Source organism: Stegodyphus dumicola, chromosome 12 (genome assembly GCF_044657685.1).
Source record: "Stegodyphus dumicola isolate Sdum_Otavi_A_Nest chromosome 12, ASM4465768v1".
NCBI classification, from domain to species: Eukaryota; Metazoa; Arthropoda; class Arachnida; order Araneae; family Eresidae; genus Stegodyphus; species Stegodyphus dumicola.
The window spans coordinates 37,548,795-37,574,554 of NC_140779.1; the positions used below are offsets into that span (position 1 = coordinate 37,548,795).

The 25,760-nt window shown below is 35.1% G+C and overlaps 1 protein-coding gene across 2 annotated transcripts in view; it reads right to left on the reverse strand.

Moving 5' to 3' along the window:
• Nucleotides 1-17,539, reverse strand: part of LOC118188916 (putative RNA-binding protein 46) — a 66,269-nt gene extending 48,730 nt beyond the window's left edge. Inside the window, exon 1 of one of the 2 annotated variants that reach the window (XM_085827633.1) lies at nt 16,783-17,539. In XM_085827633.1, the coding sequence (XP_085683759.1) occupies nt 16,783-17,421 (639 nt within the window). In that variant the 5' untranslated portion in view covers nt 17,422-17,539. The remainder of the gene's footprint in view (nt 1-16,782) is intronic. The other variant, XM_085827632.1, reaches the window with a different exon arrangement.
• Nucleotides 17,540-25,760: the final 8,221 nt, after the last annotated feature.

Sequence of the window (25,760 nt, forward strand, 5' to 3'; positions counted from 1 at the left end):
AAACGAAAAGGAAAAAAAGCAATTATTAATTGACCTGTATGTAAATGAAGCAAACAAGTTTTTATTACTTTAAGGTTTAAGCAATGATTTAATTTGGTTTGGTTTAGGCGATTACAGCAAAGCCTCGAGGGCTATCTGCCTAAGGAGAAGGGATGCCTCCATGGATGTTCTAAGGGAAACTGGCTTGTATATACAATATACAAGGGGAAAATGCTAATGCAGTCAGCCTGTTTGCAGGATTCAAACTTTGGACCAAACTACCAGTGTTCAGCAACTTTACTACTCAGATGCTGGTGAGCCGATTCTCTCCCCCTTATATTTACTCTTATCTGATGGATTACTTACTATTATTATTTTTTACTGCATTTATTAAATGAGATTTCACTTGGTAGTAATTGATGTAGTAATTAATCATATTAAACAAGATTCTTCCTTAACAGAACAAAAATCATCACACTCTCTTTTTGCAGATAATATGATTTAAAATTTTTTTTTTTTTAAATTACTTAAAACAAATAAAACTATGCAAATGAAACATCACTTTTACGGCAATTATTTCACATTAAAAATAATAAACACCTATTACTTAAATTATAGGAAAAATAATATTGTGGACAGTTAACTCCATCTTGAAAACAGACTGCAATTAATACTACTCAAAATTTCAAAATTTTATAGGCTTTGCAAATAAAAACAAGCCATGTAACAAACACGGGGGGGGGGGAGGGACAATATAATCAATTTATTTAAAATCATTATGCAAGCATTACAACCTAGCTAAAAAAGATGCCCTTAAAAATTACATCCCTTCCCCATTTTTCATAATCATCATCTATAAATAAGGTTATGCACTATACACAAAATTATTGTAATATCCACAAATCACAGCAATTACATAGATAAATAATCTCCAGCATAAGAAAAATTATTTCATTTCCGTAAAAAATGCAGAATCAAAAAGCAGAGACAGATGGTCAGTCAAGAGTGATTAATTGTACAAATATTCAGTAACATGTCTAATCTACATTCTGAAATAAGTATTCTCACATCATAATTATGACTCCCTATAGGAATCTGAGGTAAGAGGATTTTAAATCGTTACACTGGCGCTAAATTTAGCAAACACAGCTTTAGATCAATTCAATTACAGCGCGCCGAAACAATACCAGTTATCAAGAGATGGCATTGTGAGGAAAACCAATTTTGATTTTCATACGATGGTGGCGTCATCTACCGACGAAACTGAAAAGCTACAGTTTCGGTCAACCTCAAAACTTCCGGAGTATGGAGGCTATCTTCCATTCGATGATGGCGTCATCTAACGACGAAACTGAAAAGGTTGCGTTTCGGTCAACCTCAACGCTTCCAGAGTACTTACTACAGGCTTTCTTCCTTGCGATCAAGTGAAACCACAGCAACATAAATTCAGAATAAACAGCCTACTAAGAAGCTGGAAAGTTACAAAAAACTTTTGTTGTTAGCTTTCAAACGATTTGATTTTGAAATGATAGAGTAAACGGAATTTAATTTCCTTATAACTAAAACTATTTTAAGTTAGTTAAATGTTCCCAATATTTGATTACTGTTGTAACTGGTTAATTATCTTCTACCGATGTTTGACTGAACATGTTCTGCGAATATTTGGTTGTTGTTGTAATTAGTCAATTACCTTCAAATGAGACTAGAAGAGAAACACGCTAATGTGACAATCAAAATCGTAAAAACAACCTTGTATTTAGCGTAAGTATATTGAAACACTCAATCGATTTCGAGGGTTAAAGCTCCCTCCTCATCAGGAGAAAGAAATACCTAGAAAGAAGCAAAATAAAGGGGAAGGAGTCTCAGAAACACGTGGTCCTTATCAGCACTGCACGTGGTTATAACCGGAATTTTAATCAGAGTTACACTGGCCGCCTACTTTTACTGAGCCAGGCTATCTGATCAAACAAAGGACAAGAAAAACCAGCGAAGTTAAAAATAGGGAGCGAGGGGCAACTCACCTTCACGCTCAAAGTCTGAACTTCTTAGATTTTGCAGTTGCCCCTCGTCATACTTTCGCTTCTTCGTCATACTTTCGCTTTTTTTTTTTTAGCTTACGTAAGGCCATTTAAAAACTCTTTTCTACAGATACGGCCTAATAAAAAAGCTTCTAAATTCTTCAAATATAATACCATAAACTAAAATACTTATCTTTAATAGAGTTCTAGCTTCTTTTCACGACTCTCTGGGAATCTATGAATTCAGTTCAACCTTAAATACATGTGCACAGCACTACATTTATTTGCTTGCTGTTTACAATCTCATATTGATCTGGGAGGAAAAATCTAAAAATAATGAACTAGAACCAAAAGCAAATATGAACTCCTACTAGCCAAATTCTTATCAATCTGTATCAATCCTTCGGTCTCAAATCCAAAACCATGAGTCACGCAGATATCAAAGCTCTTTGAACTAGTTGGACTACAAGTTCTAAAATCTAAAGGATACATAAATTACATTACGTAGTTTGCTCATGCCAAGGTTTCTTGAAGAGTTTGATCAAGGAAAAGATCAATCTTTTCCACTATGTCCAAGGTGTATCGCCTCTTCAAAAACCATGTTCCATATTATAGCCAACTGAGCTTATAGATTAAAATCAAGTTTTGTTGATAACCAAATTTCGGTTGATCTGAGATATCTGATGTACAAAGGGTACATCCATCACATATGCTGAACGGTTATCTCTTTGTAAACATTCAGAAAATTGTTGTCGGTGTACATACTTTCTACTTAATCAGATCGATTGATGAAGACTCTGATTAATAAGGAAAAAGTGAAATCGATCTTCACCAAGAGAAACAATCCGAGTATCAACGGTTCGGGTATATTACGATTAAAGTAATACGCAAATACAGGTGATCTGGAGCTCTAGACAGCTTCTATTTCTATTATTACTACTTCTAAAAAAATCTGATGTGTACACCACATGACTTCCTTGTACGGAATATTAAATTATACGCATTTTTTCTTGCATTTTGTTTAAACTTATTAGATTTAATTAAACCTACTTCGCTGACAGCGCATAAACCACAATAAAATAAATGCATTCTTTAAAATTCACTTTGTTTACCACAGCGACACTCTGGCGCTAGGTTTACTTAACAGTATTATATTTCCTTCATATTATAAGTCAGAATGCACAAAATGTATATCATTTAAAGAATTATCTAATCGTTGCCACATGTTCTATTCAAATACTATAATAAAGCTAGAACTATGCATAAAAGAAATTAAGCTAACAAAACAAAATAGAAACAGTTTTTCACAGACGATTGAGTATTTCTCATTTAATTAATTCAGTTCTCACTTCGCGAGAAGGCAAAAATACTTAAAAACTCAAAATATCTATATTAAAAATTACGAAGTAAATCTCAAACGCTTATTTCCTCGAAAAAATTCCAGAAAGAATGAAGCATGATTTAACTGGCAATAATAAATGAATGCGTTATCTTTGTTGTTGCGAAGCTAAGTTTCTCTAGATTGGCAACAGATCCACTAGTCTCCTGTTTCAAATGTAAACATCAATGGCCGCCATTAGAAACAGTCTTAGCGGCAAATAAACAACTTTAAAATTGCTGATAATTCTAAAAATATTGCACACAGATTTACTAAAGGCATAAAATCCTTAACCGGAAGATAAAAACAACATAATTCAATCAGTTTTAAACCAAAAAATGTACAATTTACAAACACATAAAAGTAAAGAAACTGAGATCACCGAGTCGGGTAATAGAGTGGATATATATATAAATATATTTATATACGTTTGGTTCTGCCGATTGCAACCAAAATACGAGGTGCACATCTACATGTTATAGCAGTCCTATATACAAAATTTCAACGTTCTGAGGCTACTCGTTTTTGAGTTATGCGAGATACGTACGCACGTACGTACATACTTTCGAACAGACGCCACGAAAAATTCTCTTCAGAATTAATTTTAAAGCAGTTTTATAATTTTTTGGAAGGAAAAGAGTATTTTATTCTGTCCTTACGTACAGATATGATGCAAAAACATCGTTAAATTGCATTCGTTAGCCGTCAAAATGGATATTTTCGTTGAAATATGCTGCCTGAAACTTTTCGCGATTACAATACTTCCTTTTTACTTCGTACAAGGAAGTAAAAAATGATAAAGAGGATCTTCCAAAAATCCGTTCTAAGCAATTCTTGGTCGAAATCCTCTCCTACAACCTTCTTATTAAGCAGTTCTTTAAATGAGGAAGTACCATGATATTCTTTGATTTGAAAAGAAAATTTCTATTCTTCATCCTTCAAAACAGATAGGCCAGGAATAAGCATACGGAATATTGGAGCTTTATCATTCAGTGACTACATTCTGATATTACTGATGTGATCCAGAGTAACACACCTATTACCTTACTACGGATATTTCAAGTGAAGAAATAACTATATTAATTACATACAACACTCACAAGAAAAATTAAACAATTCTTTATAAGCAGACAAATTTCTTAATTGAATTTTACCAATATGTGAAATAATGAACCAAAACATTTGCAGGTTTTTTTTCCCCAAAAATGTCACACAGTTACATGGTTAGGCATATTAACTGCAGGACGTTTTACTGATCCCACATATCTTGGCCTTGTTTCAAAGATACTTGATAATTCATTGATCTTATTATGGAGCTCGAGAGTGTTTATCAAATACCGTCGAAACTCCAGTTAATTCATAGTTAATTTAAGTATGCGATGTGGATTGCACATGAACACACTGCGATGTGAATATTATTAACGGAAATGAGATAGAATTCTGATGTGACCTTTTCGCCAAAAATACACTTGTTTGAAAAAGAGATATTGTTCTCATAGCAACAGGGTGGAAGGAACACTATTCCAGCATGAATTGATTTATTAAAAGAAGTATTTTTTCTTGTCTGTTACTTCAGTTAGTTCGTATGTTCTTCTGTCTTCAAGTAACACGGGTATAGCGGTTAACGACGCTGGCTGTAGTATCGTTGGACACGTATTCAAATCCTCAAGGAGGCAAGGGTGAAAGTATACAGTGTCTGCGTGCCATGGGGACACTTAATATAATGACCAACCGAAAGCACATTATCACCTTCATTTGAGAAGACTAACGTGAGATTTGAACTAGTTAGACGCTAAAAACTACGTGATACTTATTTACCTCTTCCTAAATTTGAAACTTTGCTAAAGACATCCATGCTTTCTTGCATTTTTTATAAAATAATTGTGCTCTGGTATATGTATTAGAATAATAATTAATATTTACTATGCATGCGCTATACGCAGACTAGAAAAATTTGTTATATCATTGGTTCTTTTAAGCACGTACAGTATTAAATTCCGTACGGCCCCGTGGATATTATCCCTACAATTATATGTTTATTTGGTTTCTGTCGCCAGCGGAATTTTTTGTAGTTTCTGTTCTATTTAAGTTATTTAATATTTTATAAATTTTTAGTTTTAGTACTGTTCCTTTTTTATAATTGTATTTTAATCCTGAATAGCCTGTAAAACAGTTTTCATGTCTGAACACTTTGTATGCAGTGAAAACAACCTTTATTGAATACTTGGTGTTCATTTTCTGTAAGAGTATTGCTATTTGTGTCATTTGCTTGATTTTATCCAACATTTTCATTTGAAACATATAAGACGTTCTTAAATTCTCATCTACGTAAGCCACAAATAATATGCCTCCACCCTTTGATACCATTAAAAACCTACCGTCATCGATTGCTTCTGAACCACTGTTAACATTCCTATACTTTACGGGTCCACTACTTAATCGAACGGAGCTCCAAATGATATACATCGGGGCAATTTTAACGCTAAACATAGACTCAATCAGGCTGACTTTAAGATCTTGTCGTAATTGGCTGAACTAGCTCAAAAAACTACAGTCTTTTGAACTAATTCAGTTCCGCTCCTTGAGTTCCTAGTTAAAACTCAATTACTGCTCAATAATAGCTATTACTGAACAGGAATTCCTTTTGACAAATCAACAAGGTCAGACTGAATCCCTTAAAATACTGAACAGGAATTCCTTTTGACAAATCAACAAGGTCAGGCTGAATCCCTTAAAAACAGACAGTCTCGTCACTTGAGCTAGTACCGTAAGTTCCCTTTGAATATCTCCAAAAATCCACGAGTGCGGCTATTGAAGAAGACTTAGGTCCATTAACTTAGCACAAAGGAAGAAAAAGAAGCTTTCTACACGTAAGCTTTCAAACATCTGAAAATAAGGAAACTGAAGCAGAAGGAAGGCAATCGTTTACAGTAGCGACCGGCAGAAGAATAAATTCGGTTCCGAAGACAATTACTAAAACCTCTCTCGGACAGCACTAGATCACCTGAAAATATTTTATTACAATTGAAGTCAGCATTAAGCTCTCAACATATATGAATCAACATAGTGCAGGTTCGCCCTATAGGCCTGAAGGTATTACTAGTCAGGCATAGAGGGAAAGCACATCTTACTAAGCTTAAAAGGGTTCTGCAAGAGTCAACTCAACTGAATGGAAGCCTAATCTTCATTGAACCTAGACCCTTCACACGCTCAATCGAACTTTTTGCTGTTCCAAAAGAAGCAACTGATGAGGATATAAAAGCAATATTCAGAGAGTCATTAAACAGCAAAAAGGCAAAGTTAGCGGTCAAGTTCTCTCCATTTAAAGATGAAATGAATAACTGTATTGTGAAGGTGAATATACAATCTTTTGATAGCGTCAGAGCATTTATATAGGCCTAAATTCGTGCATATTCAAATAATACTTTAAACTTACAAGCTGTTTTATCTTCCAGGAGTTTCGACATTGGCAAAGAATGGCAAAGCTAAGATGGTCTGTGCCAAGTACGGAGAAGAGCATTCAAAACTGGAGTGCACAGACGAAACAGTGTCCTGTGTAAACTGTAAAAATTCTTATGTAACTAAAGGAAGGATAGAAAAGATAAAGAAAGATGAAAAATTCAAGCCATCATCGATTCCGGTGCTGAAACTTCTAATTTGAATCCGAAACACATAACAGATTTCTTCTTTTGAGAATAAATGTAGTATTTACCAAATTTCCACTTTCAGAGAACTTAGCTCAAGTAACTAGAATTGATATATCTCTCAGAAATGCTGATAATCTTAATTTTTTGAAACCTGTCCAAATATTGGTAGCGTTAACAGAAAAACTCCATATTCCCAGTGTAATTATTCCAAATTTTCGATTTATTGATCTCACATCTGCTTCACGCGCATAGTGATTGCAACACAGCGTTGCCATTGCAGATAACGGAAGCGGAGAGTCATCAATCGAAACAGTCCGCAGGTGAAAGCTGCGCCGATTTATTTACACCAGAAGAAAAACATTTATTCATAAATTGCATTCAGGGTCAAAGTGAAAATGAGAATAATGTCAGTCAGGGCCGTTCCTTGGCCACTGGTTCCCCGCGTACTTTCCTAAGATTGCAGTCCCCCAAATTAAAAACAAACAATAATTAATAAAATTTTTATTTCATACTCAGTAAGTACAAATGTACAATATGACAAATTGAATAAAAAGTATTTACATATGACAAGTGCTTAAATGAATTTCATGAATTCAAAATATTTAGACGTGGTATTGCGAGAGTTCACGCGCTGTACCTCCGCTAGGAACGGCCCTGAGGTCAATTTTCCGAAGGCAGCATTTTTAAATAATGAGAGAAATTGCGACACTTTCTGCCAGTGGGTTGGCAAACTCATTAGTCAATAACAGCCAATTATCAACAGTTCAACGATTGAAATGAGAGCTACATTACTTCCTTGTATGAAGTAAAGGAAGTATTGTAATCATGAAAAATTTCGGGTGCCATATTTCAACGAAAATATCTATTTAGACCGCTTTCGATTGCAATTTAACGATGTTTTTGCTTTACATCTGTACGTAAGGATTCAGAAGAGATTTTTTTTTGTGGCGTCTGTACTCGTTTTTTGTCATGCATACGTACATACGTATGTATACATAACTAAAAAACGAGTAGCCTCAGAACGTTGAAATTTTGCATATCATTGTCATCTGCCGCATTGTCCCAGTGTTCATAAATCTTTCCAATGTGTCTGTAGAAAAGTTGTCCGAGATATTTGTTGTGGAGAGGAGGTGGAGGTGCGTGGGTTTGAAAAGCTTTCCTGTTGCAATTTTATGATGTATTTCGTATGTATTTGTGGTTCTTGTGCAGAAGTTCCTCCATGCATTAATCGCCTGTATAATCATACGTGTATTAACAACTCGTTCTCTTTGAAATATTGAAAGGGTGTTTGTAGCTTGATTATTTCGCTGCTCCTGCTTGAGATATCTCCTTAGAGCTCGGCATTTGCGCTGCTGTGTGCGCAATTCTGACCACCAGTTTAGAGTATGCAGTCGTTTTGAGGTTCTGACTGGAAGGCGATTTTCACACGTGGCTTGGATGGTTTCCATTATTTTGTGTGTGAGCGTTTCCATGTGCTCTAGTGTATAAGCTTGATCCAGCAGGGGTTTTAGGGACTTGAGTTTTGTGCCGATGTCTCGTGTAAATGGCCAATTTGCCTGCCTGGAAGGTTATATCTTCTGATGATGGTGACGGAAGTGGCATTGTCAATATTAAAGGTAATATGTCTGTGTTCTGATAATCTTATTTCATCTGCCACCGTCCAGGCTTGGACTAGATGTGCTGCTGCTGATGAGGTAGACATCGTGAGGTCTGGCCAACCTTGTGCGAAGAGTCTGTCAAACGCTGGTGGGGCGTTGAGTGTGTTATGGCACTACGAGGTTTTCTGAGGAGATGTAATCCTCGAGGAGATGGCCTTTTGAGTCTGTAGTAGCATAACCCCAGCCAGTGTTGTGTGTGTTGTAGTCTCCTGCCAATAGTATCTTGGATACTTTAGTGTGATTTATAATCTTTCAGTCGATTCCAGGATGTCTAAGTCTTCTGCTGAAGACGAGTACTGTGAGGGTAATGCTATTGTGAGACTGTTAACTTCTAGTAGAATAGCTACATTATCGCATTCTAAGGTTATTATCATAGGTGACCAGACTGGGTTGCAGCAGATCAATATAGCTCTTAGGGGCTGCTCGGGCTTCGGTTTTATAATACACGGCATTGTAATGGAAAGCCCACTGCAGCCACTGCCACTTGAAGTATCTTGTGGCTGTCTTCGCAGTTCCTGAACAAGCTGTTCAGTAGTCTGCGTAGTCTCGCTGAAGTTTTGCTGCCCGCTGGTACTCAGGGCGTCCTGGTTGGTAAGAGGGTGTCGCTGGTCGTGTCTTGTTCCAAATCCGAGATTTGCATCGCTGCAGTTAATGCATTCCGCAACTTCAGAGCTACATTCTCGGACGCTGCGATTTCTAGCGTAGTACGCGCAAAAGCTCTGTTTGCTTATGCACACTTCCTGGGTATGCCCCAATTGTTGACACTTGTAGCATCGCTTAATTCCCCGAAATTCCGTTACTGTGTGCGGTTGTCACCCCGTGAAGATCCTTCGTGCTCGGATTGCCGCAGCAAAACTGAGTTCACAATCGAGCACCCATTTAACTCTGATCGTCTATACTTGAGTCTGAAAGCCGTTTTGAAGGTTGCTGAGACACTGGTTGCTGCGGTAAGTTCCGCGATAATCTCTTCTGGCATGACTGTGTCTGAGACATTATGGATAACACAGAGAGGTTTACTTCGCTGCCTCCATTTTACTTCTGGTTGGACTGCTGCCTTTTGTATGCGCTCCTCGAGTTTGTATACGTCTGCTGCTGAGTTGCAGAATACCGCCTTTGAAGGTGGGAGTTATCTTTTCAACCGCGATTTGTAGCTTCCCGATTCTGGATAATAAACACCATTTCAAGGAGACATGCTTTAATTTCTGTTAATAAGGACGAGAAACATTTCAAAATGTTTCCTCTTCATAACCAACGTACTTTGTTATGCAGAAGAAGATATGCGTACTCACTCTCCATTTCAACTAAAAATTTTTTAACCCGACGATGATTAAGAGCTTTTTAGCTATAATGGAGTTGATAAATTTTAACCACCAATTCTGTAACTGTGTAAATTTGTTCTGAAAGTGTCTGCAAACAAAGCGCTTCTTGATGAATGATATGATGGTAAGTGTCTCATGACAGAGACACGTTTTTTACGTCGGTCATACGTTTTGCCCCGTTTATTGCAAATGAAACAATTTTATCGAGTGAAATATGATGTTTTTCAATGCATCCAATTTTTTCTCCAAATGTCTGACCTTTGGGTAGCAATAATCTTAAACATTCTTCTTCATGACCTCTCTAGGTGAAATACATTGCACAAAAAGTGAAACTTGGCTCTATAAAAATTATTTACGTCACAGTGTTGATAAAGGTGAAACCAATTTAAGATCTTAGACTTGCTGGTTGGTTATTTTCGAAGACGTTTTGACTATTCTATCTTCCACGGTTTGACAATGGTAACTTTTAAGTGTTTTTTAGAATATCCGCTTTGTTCTTAAAATCTCCAAAAATAGCTCTTCGAATGCATGTATAAAAGAACTTTTTATGCATTCGCCGTCTGTATAGTTTCTCTCTTTTAGCATCTCTTGACTAATCACAAAACTTGCAACATTAGCATTATTGGAACATTGCATCCAGTAATTAATTAAATACAGAACTTGATTTTTCTTTAATGTTCTGAAGTTTCACAGCTGCTTTCTTCCTTGCATCACGGACAGGATATTTGGTACTATATGACACGTGCTTTTCTTGCTTTTACGTGAGCACGGCCGGATTTGCTTTTTGTGCAAAAGCCACATTTAAAAGCCACGGTTTACCGACCGATGACCTAAACTAAGTTTACCTGGAACGATCATATTTCGATTCTATCACACAATTTATGCCAAAGTGCCAAGTTTTGTAAAAATCGGAAAAGTAGTTCTTAAAAAATTAGCTCTCAAAATTTTTGCTCCTCCATGTTAATATAATTTGGTATGTATTTCTTAATCTCTCTTTTTCATTAAACTTATTTGATTCCTCCTTTCACATTTCAAAATTTAGATTCATTCCAAATAAAATTCGCCCACTTTTTCATTTTAAAAAAATTTCGGAAAACATTTTTAAATTATAAACTATAAAATTTTTACCATCCTCTTAAAGTAGATGTATTTCTAAGCATACCTGCAAAACATTACAGCTTTTTATTGAAAATTTCCTAAGATATACGAGAATTTAAATATTCTCGCGTTCTAAATTTGGCATATTTGTTATAAGCAATAAACCCAAATGTGCTTTACGCAAATGTCTCCATACATTTCTTACGAAAACTTATAAAAATTTAATATCTAGGCATGATTTAAGTCGTAGAATCGAAATATGAAAAAAAAAATGGTATGTTATTTAGAAAAAGTTCGATTTCGTGTCAAAATACCTATGTTAGAACAATACTATATATAAATCTAATATTATATCTTAAATCGTGCTTTCGAGACATTGAAACGCAAGTTAAATTTCGACAATGGGTCCAGTAGAACGGAAGATACAGAACCATTCCTCCCCCTTTTTTATGCAAGGTGTATATAGCTAGTGCTCCCCCATCCATACTTTTATCTGTACTTACTTAAATACCCGTAAGTCGCGGAGGTTCGTCTGTCACATAAGATGTGTCTTTCTGTTCATTCAAGACTTAAAAGGTTATTTTTATCTTCTTTTAGACTTTTATGATTTGTTTCACGGCATCAGTTAGTCTGGTAGTGTTTGAAGCGCTTTGACCCAAACTTCTAGATCATGTACTATTCTTTGAAAGAACTGTCGGTCACGAATTTAATATTTAGCTGTTAATATATTTGAATTACAAAATGTTGTAGGGTTTATATTTATTTTAACTAACATTTATTTTAAGTTTAAACTATCTTTCCTGTCAAGCCTTACTTTCCCCTGGAACTGCCAATGCCAGAATATGTAAATTTTGAGTAGAACGCGCAAGGATTCAAATTATCAGCGGAAGTATTCTGATTTAAATAGAAGGAAACAAGTTCGGTAAGAGATTCTCTTACTTAGCAAGCGCGGAGGTAGTTAGCGAGAATTGAAGAACCCCGCGTTGCGGCCTATGTGCTTGGCGGGAAGTAGTGGTCATCGTTCCAGTGAGCTTCAAGTCTGCTGAATTAGCAGCGGTATTGTAAAACGCGGTGAGTTAGTTATTTTAGAGAGCCTCGTAGTTAGAATCTTGTCTTTATTTTCTTTTCAGGTTATTATTTTTATTTGACTGCCAAGTGGGCACCGTCTGTAAGCGTCAAGAGAACGCAATTGTAATTTATTACGTTGAATAAAAAGGGACTTAAACCCTTCACAAGCTTCTATCTTTTATACAAGTTTTCACAGTCACCTCTTGGTTGCGTGCAAGTTGGAGGCGCGCAACGTTATAATGTAACCAACAGAACACTTTTAAGTGTCAAAATGTTCTAATAGTAAACACATAAGTTTCAGATTTCAGATAGAAAATAAATGTAAATTTCAAATTTTTCCTTTTAAGATACCATTATTATTGATAACGTATGTTTTGATAAATATTTAGTAAGCGAAATTTAAAATTTATTTAAAATATTTATTATTTTGTTAAAAAAATTCTGGCCATCAGATTCATAGATCTCTTAAAATTGCGCATTCGGCTTGCATGCAGTCTGAGACCACTCCCATAAATAATCTTTCAATGTCTTAAAGAACTGTTGTCTATAACCTTATACAGAATGAAAAATGTTAATCTGCACCTATATAACGGTGCTCTAGAATAAATTATCATTCGGTTAGCTAAGGTTGTGACGAAAACAACTGTGGAATGTTAACTCCGTTATAATTAAGCTTTTAGTATTTATACATTCATTTCATCTAAACAAAATATATGAAAATCTGCAATGCGTTTAAGAAAAATTTAAATTAAAAGTTAATAAAATTTCAAAATCTGAGTAACGTTGTCTGTGATCCATGCTCCTCAACATAAATGATATTTATAGACGTAAAAAAAATCTAACATATGCACCGCATGACTTCCTTGTACAGCCTATTAAATAATACACATTTTTTTCCTCCACTTCATTTAAACTTATTCCTCGAATCATTCAAACTTGAATAGTATTTACAATTGGGTGCCTCTTGTTTTTTGACGATTCTTTTTTGACGATACACCGATTATTTACACTTAAAAAACATCAGAAAACTGCACAAACTCGGCATTGCGTTCTACCTTGACTTTGTCAATGTACACATCGATCTATTTTCACTTAAAAAAATCAGAAAGCTAAACCAAGTTAAAACTATCATGGTAACCAGAAATGGGAATTCACCCAAACTAAACAAAATTTGTCGCCAATAGAAGGGAAACCCAATTCTACACTAGAGCCGAGATCCCTCAAGGGAAGTTGAAAATTACATCAAAATCGCAAATTTTGAAATTAAATATCCCGGTCAATTTTTGTGATCGGCAGTCAAACTTCTTACAATTTTATTTTTTCATAACAAGTATAAAAGTTTCCTAAATATAATTAAAGGATCAGGGAGACTGCATTTCTTATTTGACGACATAGATATTTTTTTTTTAACACATGAGTTTTTCGACATTTAAAACACTTCTGTAATTGGAAGTATATGACTATGACCAACGATTGGCGATGGACCAACGAAAATAAAGGCCAGGTGAGGACTTTTGAGCCAGATTAAAGGGTTTACGTTGGCTACTGCCGATTGCAATAAAAAAAGGCGCACGACTAGATGTTATAACTACGCCATATATGAAATTCTACTAATCGCTTTTGAGTTACTCGAGACGCATACGCCAGTATGTCACGAAAAAATCTCTTCTGAATCCATTTTACATTCCGTTTTTTTTGGGGGGGAAAAAAGGGTCCTTTATTCAGTGTACGTACAGACATCATGCAAAAAGATAGTCCAAGTGGATTTGGGAACGTTCAAAATGAATATTTCTGTTGATTTAATACCACAAATTTTTCGCGGTTAAAATACTTCCTTTACTTTGTACAATACTTCCTCTACTTCGTACAAGGAAGTAAAAAATCTGATGTGTACAGCACATGACTTACTTGTAATATTAAATTATACGCATTTTTCCAGAATTTCATTTAAACTTATTTCCTCGAATTTCATTAGAGATATATTTCTCATTCAATTAATTCAGTTCGCACTTCGCGGCAAGGTAAAAAATACATAAAAACTCGAAATATCTTCATTAAAATTTGAAAGATATAGAAAAACATAACACAACAAATACAGTCAAAGCAATTAAAAAATATTTTTTACAATCAAAATTACAGTTTCTAAGCAAAAATAAACAATTCGGCTAGCACGCAAGAAGGATACGCACTTAAGTTCCCACTCGGCAAAAGGACACTTGGAGGTACAGAAAGACTTAATTCACTATTCTAAGTTTCAAATATAAACAAATATGGCTGCTATGGTTAAAAAAAAATAAGCTTAGCCGCACTTAAACTTTTAAATTGTTGATAATTCTACAATTACTGCATGCATATTAAATCTAAAGGCATAAAAACCTTAAGCAGAAGATTCGAATAAAAATTCGAATAAAAATTAAATCACTTTTAAAGCAAAAAATGCACAATTTACCAACATATAAGAATTAAAAAAACTGAGCTCATTGTGCCGAATAACAGAGTGGGTATATATATATATATATATATACTTTTTTTTATGCGGCCGATTGCAACCAAAGTGCACAACTATATGTTAAACAGTCCTTTATAAACAATTTCAACGTTCTGAGGCTACTCGTTTTTGAGTTATGCGAGATACATACGTAGGTAAAGACGCCACGAAAAAAAAATCTCTTCTGAATCCCATTTTTAATCAGTTTTATAATTCGTTTGGGGAAATAGAGTCCTTTAGTGTGTCCTTACATACAAATGTCACGCAAACACTTCGTTAAATGGCATTCGATAGCGGTCAAAATAAATATTTTCGTTGAAATATGATACCCAGAATTTTTCGTTATTACAATACTTCCTTTGAAAATGGGGAGAAAAGAAAAAAAAGAGACAAAAAATTAAAGAAATCAAATAATAATCGAATTAAAAATGAATTTCAAATAGAAATCCGAAAATATAATTCATGCTTATTAATTATCAGTAAGTTTAACGCAGTAAAATATTCCGCGCCGTAAAATCTTCTACAACAAATTGAAATAAAATTCTAGGTGCGTCCAATTAAAAAATATAAACGATAGACAGAAAATCTGAAAATTTATGTTTCACATACACAAAGACGAAGCTATCAGAGAGACGACAAACGATAATAGGTTTAAATACAACATTCATTCTGAAATGCTTCCTTTATGTATGGAAATTTTTTTACTTAACAAAGTGTTAAATTCACGAAATATACAGAACGGAAGCAGACAGCGTAAAATACATCATACACAAGCATTTCAGAAAGAAATGTCACGAACCGTTTTTAAAAGGAAAAATTCATGTTAATTATATATGTTTGTAGTTCGTTTTCTAGGTCACTTGAAGGACAAAATTTATTATATTCCAACATCTACACATACAAAATAGACCACTTAATCACAAACGAAGGGTTTTAGAAAGAAAAGTTACTTGACAAATAGATATTAATTCTATTTAAAGAGTAAAATTGATGTTAACTGTATATCTTGTAATTCGTTTCCTAGGTCATTTAAAGGATAATCTGTCGAGTCAAATAACAAAGATTAAGCTGTCGAGTTTATATACTATTCTTATTTATGACATAAAAATAAAAAGTTTGTAATATATAATTGAAAATAATTTTTATTTGTTATACTTCTTTCTTAAAATCATTTATGAGGTATTTTCGCGCTATCAACTCAAGAAAGCATTTTGTGCATATAAATATGTACTATGTAAGAGAATATTCTAACAATAAATTACAGTTTAATCATAGCATAGAAAATTTACAGAACAGAAATTATAGCGAAAAATTTTTAATTATACATCACAAATATTCATATAAATATATTATATCCCAAACGTCGTTTCTCACATAAGTTTTCTAAAACGTATTTCAATGATACGAATATTACAATAATTCTCTTCTTTTATAGGAGAATAACGAAACGCAAAAGAATCGCACAAATGGGTTGAAAAAATACATGTTTTTATCAACGATGTCATAAGCTGCAGTTTTAATTCGTATAATTCACTAATTAAATTACAAAAGTAGTTTGTATTTTCAGTCTTTTAGTTCCAGAGATTTTGCACAATCTTACGCAGTCTGTACGCCAATGAAAGTTTCAACATAGAAAAATGGTTTTGAAATAAGTCTAAAAATTTATCGTTTGAAGTACATAACAAACATAAATTTTTATGATAATATACAGTGAACCATATTCATATTCCAATTATATTGAAGCATAGAAAATTAAAATAATAATCATGCAATGAAAATTCTATAGCACTCAAGGCACTGTTATGATAGTTAGGGATTTCCACAGCCTACTTTTATTGCATCTATGACAGGATAATAAAATTATGAGGAAATACAGGGTGATTCGGAGACCCTTCAAAATCTGAGGAAATAGGGCAAGTTAGTAATCTGGACTTGATTAAATCATACAACCGCATCTTAACAACTGATACAAAACACCTATTATCTAAAGAAAATACTCATTGCACTCACAAATAAGAAAAATGTTCATTCCTTTAGAACTAATGGAATTAAAGGAAATTGATAAATCAAGAACATAAAACTTAATGGCAAGTTAATGATGAAAGTACTCATAATTTTAAAATTCTTACCGATTTCATTTTTTCTTCATCAATCTCAGGCTCTGGATCCGACCAGTCAACCGTAAGACTTCGACCAAACGGCAATACATTTCCACTCACCAAAATTCGCCTGGCAATAGATGCTGCTCGATGACTTTCATATTCTACGAAAGCAAATCCTCGATTTTTATCTTTATTATGTGCGCAGCTATAAACAACGACGTTCACAACACCTGCAGTATACTTAGAAATTTCATTGAAAATATCTTCTCTCCGTTTCGAAGTAGGTAAACCGCCAATATAAAGTTTACAATTATCAACTGATTTTTTAACGCCAATTCTGTGATTCGGTCGAATTTCGTATTCATTGAACATTTTTATAGCTCTTTCAGCTTCTGACTTATTGGAATATGTTGCGAAAGCAAAACCTCGAGTGCTACCACTAAAATCCATCATTAATCGAAATTCGTAGATTCTACCGGCATTTTTAAACAAGGAAAGCAGTTCATTTTCAAATATATATCTAGGCAATTTTCCAATGAATACTTCGCATCCTTTTGGCGGTGGTGGCCCCGTCCAGTCTGGAGGTGGGCCGTATTTTCTTTGACCATTAATCTGCACCACTTCGCATTCATTTGGGTCCATCGAACACGCAAGAAACTCGGTCATAGTTGGCACTCTTACACGGATATAAATCAAATGCTCATAAGAGCACTTTTATTCGGTGACATCTGCCCTCGAAATCAAAAGGTAGCCATGTTTCACCCAAAGTAAATAAATCAAAGCAGCTAATTGGATATGATTCTCAAACCACACCCACAATTCTATGTTGTTTATATTACATCGCAGACGATTAGTAAAACTGAAATCCTGCAAGTTAATCAGCGGCGCATCCAGCTGTACTTGGAACTTGGAACTAGTAAAACTGTGGAATTCTCCGCTGCATGCCAAAATAATAACAATAGTATCAAGTAAAGTAGTATGAATACTATCAAAGTATCAAGTAAAACTGCGTAGAACGCATATAAGAGAGTTTGAAAGATTTCTTGCTGCTAAACGAATAGTCCAGTTAGTTTACTAATTAGAAGCTCCAACATTAGTGAAAATGTATTTATCACATCATACCATGTATGTAGAGCAGGTTTAAGCAGCTTTAATTCTGAAAATGTATGATCATTATTTCTGCACGACATACGTTCATTTTTGTAAAATTTAATATTTAATAATTTTTAAAAGGCAACGTTTAGTATTTAGTAACTTCTGAATAGCAACATTTTTTTATACATATAAAAATAGAATTACGTTGGTACTGCAGTTCTCTGTAAGATATAATAGTCTATGATTATAAATAAATAGTTTTAAAAGTTAAAAGTGTACCTACTTTGTTTTAAATGGTTTCAGGAGAGTTTTGCTTTCACAATAGAAAGTTTAAAACCACTAGAGCCGATAAAATTTATGGAAATCTTACTTCAAATTGGCAAACATGGTTGCAATTGTTCGAAATATAGGAAGTAGCGAGCGGATTACATAATAAAGAAAAGAAGGTGAGAGTTAATAATTTGTTCATGTCATAGGTGAGAGTTAATACTTTTCGTCATGTAATAGGAATTTGCGGTTTTGAAATATATAATACATTTTCTGTAGAAGATGGTAAAGAAATTAAATTAAATGAAAATAAGATAAAATTTACGGAATATTGTATACCTAAGAAAAATATTACATATGAATACTATTTAATTCTTTACTAGAAATCAAATCGTGTCAGAAACCGTAGATGAGTACGTAACTGACCTTCGAAATAAAGCTAGAACATTCGAGTTTGCACAATTAACGGATGAGCTAATAAAGAATAAAATTGTTTTGTGGTATTAAAGATGATGCACTGAGAGGAAGATTATTACATGAAACAGAATTAACATTTGAATAAACTCATGATATGTGCAGATCTTCAGAAATCAAAACAAATGAAAATCACATCAAATGATAATAATAAAAGATGAAGAAACTGTTGTAAAGTTAGTGAAAAAGGAACTAAGTAAACATAATAAGAATACATACAGAGGTAAATATTGAGAAAAAAACGACAAACGTTTGTTCTAAATGTGAAACATCTCATGAGTATCTAAAGTGTCCAGCGTAACGAAAATATATCATAAGTGTAAAAAGTGTAAATCATTCCGTGAATCAGTGTAAAAGCTATAGAATGAAAAATGAAGCTATCAAGGTAAACAAAAAAGAGAAAACAATTAAATTCATGACTCTGAGGAAGGGTAGAGTTTTATGAAGGCACATTAAAATTTCGTTCGCATAACAAAGAAGAGAAATGGACTGTTGACGTTAATGTAAATAAAAATAAACTTAATTTGTAGTTAGATACTGGAGCAATGTACAATGGTATTTCTAAAATGCAAAGTGAAAATATTACACGTTCCGATACAGAAGTCTGAAATTAAAAGATTAGTTACATTCTCTGGGAATAAAATAGATACTATAGTAAAAGTAATGCTTAACTGCTTAAAATGGAAAAAAAAATAACTATGTTGTAGAAATCCAGGTTATTGTCAAAGAAGTACCTTCTATATTTAGATTAAAATTATGTCTGCAACTAGGTTTGATTCAAAAAGTTGTAGAGGTATTAGGATTTTTTTTTTGGAAGCAAAAGAAGTGAAAAATGAGCAACGCCTTCCCCGGGAATCGAACCGCGGACTTCTGGAGTCCGCGCCCAGCGTGCAGACCACCACACCATTAAGGCATGCTAGGAAGGCGGGAGAGATACCTTATATACTCCCCCTTTTAAAGGGCGACTAGGGTTTTTTAGGGAACCCAATCGCCAAATCCTGGGTGTGGTGAATCATCATCCACCACCCTTTTAGTTCGGGCGCCACTGTAGAGACATTAGTTTATTGGAAGCAAGAGAGAGGAAATATCAGCAACGCCTTCGCCAGGAATCGAACTACGGACCTCTGGAATACGCGCCCAGCGTGCGCACCAACACGCTACGAAGGCATGCTAAGAAGGCGGGAGAAATACCTTATAAAGTAATGTCTGTTTATACTGACTTACTGGAGGAGCACAAAGATATATTTGAAGGCTTAGGCTGCTTGAATGGAGAAATAAAATCCAGTTAAGACTAGATGCAACGCCAGTAATTCATCCTCCAAAAAAAATATCTATAGCCATACGAGATAAAGTGAAGAAAGAACTACAAATAAAAATTTAAATGTTATTGAGAAAGTAAGAGAAATAACTGAATGGGTCAGTTCAATGGTCACTATTGTCAAACCTATCAAAATAAAAATATGTTTAGATGTTAGAGATTTAAATAAACAGACGAGAACATTATCCTATGTTAATCATAGACGAAGTTGTCACTAGAATGCCAAAAGCAAAAATATTTTCTGTTTTAGATGCTAATAGTGACTTTTGGCAAATCCAGCTTGACGAAGAAAGTAGTGATTTGTGTACATGCAATACACCTTTTACCATGTACGTGGTACGTAGGTTTGGCAGATACAAATTTAAAAGATTTACCATTTGGCATATGTTCAGCTCCAAAAATTTGCCAAAGAAAATTAAACCAATTAATAGAAGGTGTAGAAGGCGTTGAATGCATTATAGATGATATCTTTACTATGGGGATCTAATTAAAAGGAATATGACTTAAACAAGTGGTCCAAAGTGCACGATTATTAGAGATTATTAGAGAAAATAATCTGAAATTCATTAAGGCTAAGGGTAAAATAAAAGTTAATCGTGTGAACTATATAGGACATGAGTTAAATGAAAACCTCTGGGTTAAAGACTAATTTTTCCATAGTGGAAGCAATTTATAAAATGCCACAACCTACAGGTATGCCTTGTCTACAAAGACTTTTAGGAATGAATAATTATTTATACAACTTATTATTAATTTATATTAGTGTACCAATAAGACAGTTACTTGAGAAAAAAGTTCTCTGGCATTTGGACTGAACATTAAAAAGCTTTTGAAAGACTTCAAGAATTGGTTGCTAAAACGCCCGTATGAAAATTCTATGATGTTAATAAAGATGTAACTCTTTCAGTAGATGCAAGTTCTGAAGGATTAAGTGCTGTTTTAGTACAAGAAAATCAACCGATCGCTTATGCTTCCATAACTCTTCGAAAAAGTTTGAAAAATTATGCTCAGATAAAAAAGAACGTTTAGCTATTACTTTTGGATGTTCTAAATTTCAGCAATATATATAATAATAATAGCACCCACATAATAATCGCAGATGTGGGTGCTATTATTATATCACATGCTCTATTGGGGAAAGGTCTGGTTACCTTGCTGGCTAAGGAAAATTATCAACCGCACGGAGACAGTCCAGAGATATGCGGAGCGGTAGGTAGTCTGGCATTATCTTTTTGGAAAATGCCCCGAGGATGATGTGCCGTGAAGGGTAATGAAACCGGCCACAGGATAAACTTCTTCACAGCTCAACATTCATCATACATATATCTTACAGCTCACATACAGCAACATACATACATCTTTAACAGCTCAACATATCGTTGAGCTGTTAAAGATGTACGGAGGATGACTAAAAATGACCTGCTGTCATACGAAATAGTGCCCCACACTATCACACCAGGGGTTATGGCTGTATGCCTTTGTAAAACAAAGGCTGATTGGGACCGCTGGACCCCCGTCCTCTCCAGACACGAAAACTGTGGTCATGTGCTTGAAGAGTGAAGCAGGATTCATCGCTGAACACTATACGATGCCACTCTGATGGCGGCTATGATGATCGGCTGTGATACCACTCCAGACGACTCCGCCGATGCTGTGGAGGGCCAAAGGCAAGCATCTTAAAGGCCTCTGTTAGCATAACCCGGCCTCAGACAAACGTCGTGAGATGGTGGACGGTACCACGGGAGGTATTTCTTTAGTTATCACCATTGAGAGGGCTTCTGACCTAAGGTGTATACCAAACAGAATAGTCCCTGCTCAGCGGGAGATCAAGTACAATCTAGCAGTCACCACCACCTGGGTAGGGCTGTACATATTTTTTAACAAAATCAGAGAGTACATACAGTAGCAGTATTTCAAAGACAAAGACAACTTGCATTCATACAGAGTTATAAGTTGGTACTTAATATAATGAAAACAAATTTGCTGGTTAAATTTTACAAATATTTAATATAATAAAAATCAAAATATAATAAATTAAGGGAAAATAAAAATAAAAACTAACATAAGTACAGAAAAAAGTAATATAAATAAAATGAATAAATATATGCAAATAAATAAATACAAATGTAAATAAAAAATAAATAAATAAATGTATAAAAAATAAGAAAAGGTTTATACAACGATTACTTAGCTAGTTGACGAGTACGAATGTCGCTGTCGTATGAGTATTTAGCTAGTTGATGATTGTGAATATCTTTCTTTACATAATTGTAATATTTTAATCAGTTTATTAAGAGCTCCCTTAGTATTTAATAGGTGTGAAGTCCATTGTTCCCAGTTTTGATCAGATGGCTTGGTCAAGTGAAAAGGTTTCATAAGACAACAGGAAATGCAAAATGGTCCGGAGATCCTTGCTGGCCACATTCACAAGTGTCCAGTTCTGTAATACCAAATCGATGAAGATGTGTTATGAAAGGTCCATGGCCTGAAAGAAAGTTGTCAATACAGATGAAAATGTAAGCATCTTAGCAGAGACATGGGGAGAAAAACGGAAAGTACGTCTTCCCGTTGTTGCAATATTTCATCAAGATTGCCAGTGATTCATTAAGTGCTTATAAGTAATCCTTTTAAGATAGGAACTTGGCAAGGGCAAGGGATGTTCCGGCAAGTTCATGCCAGTTACTGGTTGCTTGGCAAGTTAGTCCGGAAGCTCATCGCCAACTATGCCCTTATGTGATGGAACCCAGTATAACCGTGGTCGAAATTCTGACATTATGTTCAGAAGTAATTTTTGGAGTAAGACTTATGTATCCTCGGACTACGAGAATCACATTGCCCACTCTCCTTGCCACCCTGCAGACTTCGATATAGAAGCAAACTGTAATCCTCCAAGCGCATTACAATCCTTAGCCGTATATACTGATGGCTCCAAAGGAGAATTCGGGGCTGGCAGTGCCTGGTGTGCAATGGAGGGTGACCACATAATCCATTCTCTGGGCTAAGAAGCTTCATCCCAGTAACTCGGTGTTTCAGGCAGAACTTACAACCCTAAAGGCAGCTCTGGACTTTACAGCTAACAATGGCTGGTATAAAGTAATTTACACAGACTCAATGTCAAGCTTGCAGGCCATCCAAGGTGGCCGTAGTAGACATCCCATTGTCAGAGACATACAAAAACTATTAATTTCGATTCCTGCAAGTCTGAGGCCCCAGCTACAATGGGTTCCATCCCATACGGGGATTAAAGGAAATGAAGCAGCGGATATGATTGCCAATGAACCCAACGTGAGTAGCATTGGTGTGCCCCTGGTTCCGGATTCTTCACAGATTTCGCCTAAGAGACAGTGACCAATGTATTTGTGGCAGTACTGGTGACCCGGATCACTATCTGTTTGACTGCTCGCACACAGGGAATTCACATTTAAAAAGACCAACTGCAATCAATATGCCAGCATGGTTCAAGAACACAATTAAGAATAAATATGCGCTCAGCCGCATTAGAGACTGCACTACCATTGCTAAAAGCATTGCTGACAACCTGGAGTGACTTCTTTCCTTGGACACCATGTCGTCAGCAGCCTCTCTGTACATATATTAATTTACTTAATATCTTGTGTTTTTTTTTTGTTTGTTTTGCTGTTTTTAATTATACTTAATATTATGACTAATCCAGAATTCATTTAATGTATTCCACAATTTGTAATGTATTTGGTCATCTTTACATCTGTACCTGATTTTTATAGCACATCCTTAATATAACTGTATGCCTAACATGTACGATAATAGTGAAAAGTGTTCCGCTTAGTCTCAGTAGTCCCCACCATGCACCTTCTTTCCATGTTCTGGTCCTCACTTCAATGTTCCTCGTTTAGTGCCCAATCCCCGGAGGACACAGTACTAAGCTCTTTAATTATATTTATTCATGTATTTTTTTTAAATTGCATCGACGGGATTCAACAGACTGAAAAGCACCTAACCCAGTGGGCCAGCTGTTTCGTCGATGGTGAAAAGAAAGAAAGAAGTAATTTTTGAATTACTGTGACTAGCGGATTTCTGGAATTTATACCACCAGTTGCCTCCAAACTAGATGGAGAGTCACTGCATATATGGGCTTGTGTATGAAATCTGTAGAAGAGTTGAATAGCTTTCTTTATTGCCGTCAATTCAGCTTGGAATATTGAGTTATGATTACTTAATCTTCTTTTCTAAGTGTGTTTCACGATAAAATTTAGCATGAGACACAGATCACAGCCTATGCCTACTTCAGTACGCAAACCATCTGTGTAAATTTTACACCACGGGAAGTATAGACGTGGCTGTAGTGCGTTGAATAGTCTATAATGATACCGTTGGGGCGGTTCAGGCCTGGGGAACAATCATCCTATCTTGTCTCGCATTTGTCTCCTTGGTCTTTCAGAGCCTTTATTTCGTCGGCAATTCCCTTGTAGCAACCTTTGCTGCCAACATCTTTGTACAGCAGTGTCTGTACGCTGCAGGTGGCAACATATTGCTCGGTAATGACCACCCAGCTTCACGCAAGCCTACAATACTGCCACGTTCGAAGTCGTTTAGTTGTCTGTAAGGTCTTCGATATCGTCGTAATTTCATCTTTAGTTATTTCTTTACAGAATTACAATAGCAGCAACAAAAAAGATGAAATTTTCGCCTCTGTTACTGGATTTATACTTTGCGAATTGCGCACTGGAAACGATGATGATCACAATTCCTGTTCATTTGCCTTGAAAGTTTGATCATTTGCATGTTCGATCAAGATGTTTTTGCATACCAAATTTCGTCAAGATTGCTAAAGTCCTTCTTGGTGCTTCGATTTCTTTTGCAAAAGACTCTATTTATAGATATGTGTGTGTAAGATATAACAAAATGCGATAGCTGCTTTTAAAAAATAATTGGCTACCTCTAAATTAACATTCTAAATTTGTTGATTTCCCCCTAAATTCATATGGCAAACGTATTACAGTTGAACTTGATCATCAACCCTTAGAAAGCATAACTAAGAAACCGCTTTTTAAAGCATCTCAGCGATTGCAAAGAATGTTAAATTTACAAAAATATCATTTAGACGTACGTTACAAAAAGGGGAAAGACTTACTAATAGTAGACACTTTAAGTAAAGCATATTTGAATACAACAGAAGAAGATAATGATGAAGATACAGAAATTTGTACCCTTTTTTCCAGCATCTGATGACAAAAATGTTGAATTGAAGAAAGAACGTGAATGTGATGCTACACTACAGTGCTTAAAGAAGTATATTCTGAGAGGGTGGCTAGAAAGGAAACATCAGCTGGAACTTCAAGTCAAAGCATTTGGGGACTATAGGGATGATTTAACAACGGAAAATGACTCATTTTTCAAAGGAGGAAGGGTAATTATCTCGGTGTCCGCCGAAAATATCGCGGCAAAAGCATCGCGGTCGATAAAATGAGTACCGAGTTCGCGTGGAGACTAAACACCGGGGGTCCTGTGACAAGCTGACCACTTGTCCAGGGCATATGCTGATGCACTCCACGGCCCAAGGTCAAGAAAGTAGATTTCGGAGCACTGAAGGCCGTGGCCCACTAGGGCTGTTGCGCCACTAAGTTTAGTTTATCATTTCTTCAACGAAGAAAAAAGAAACTTGTTTGCTAGACAATGAGATCTCGCTGGGTTCAATATATATAGATCCAAATAGCTGAATTTTGTTGGATGATGAACAAATTAAAAAAGTCAAGAAAGCCATGTATGAACTTTCATTAGAAATGAAATTATTCTCAGAACAATTGGAGTATTCAAATCAGAATAGTCAAACTGCAGACATTACAAGTGAGTCTCTATAATCCTCTTCCAGTGA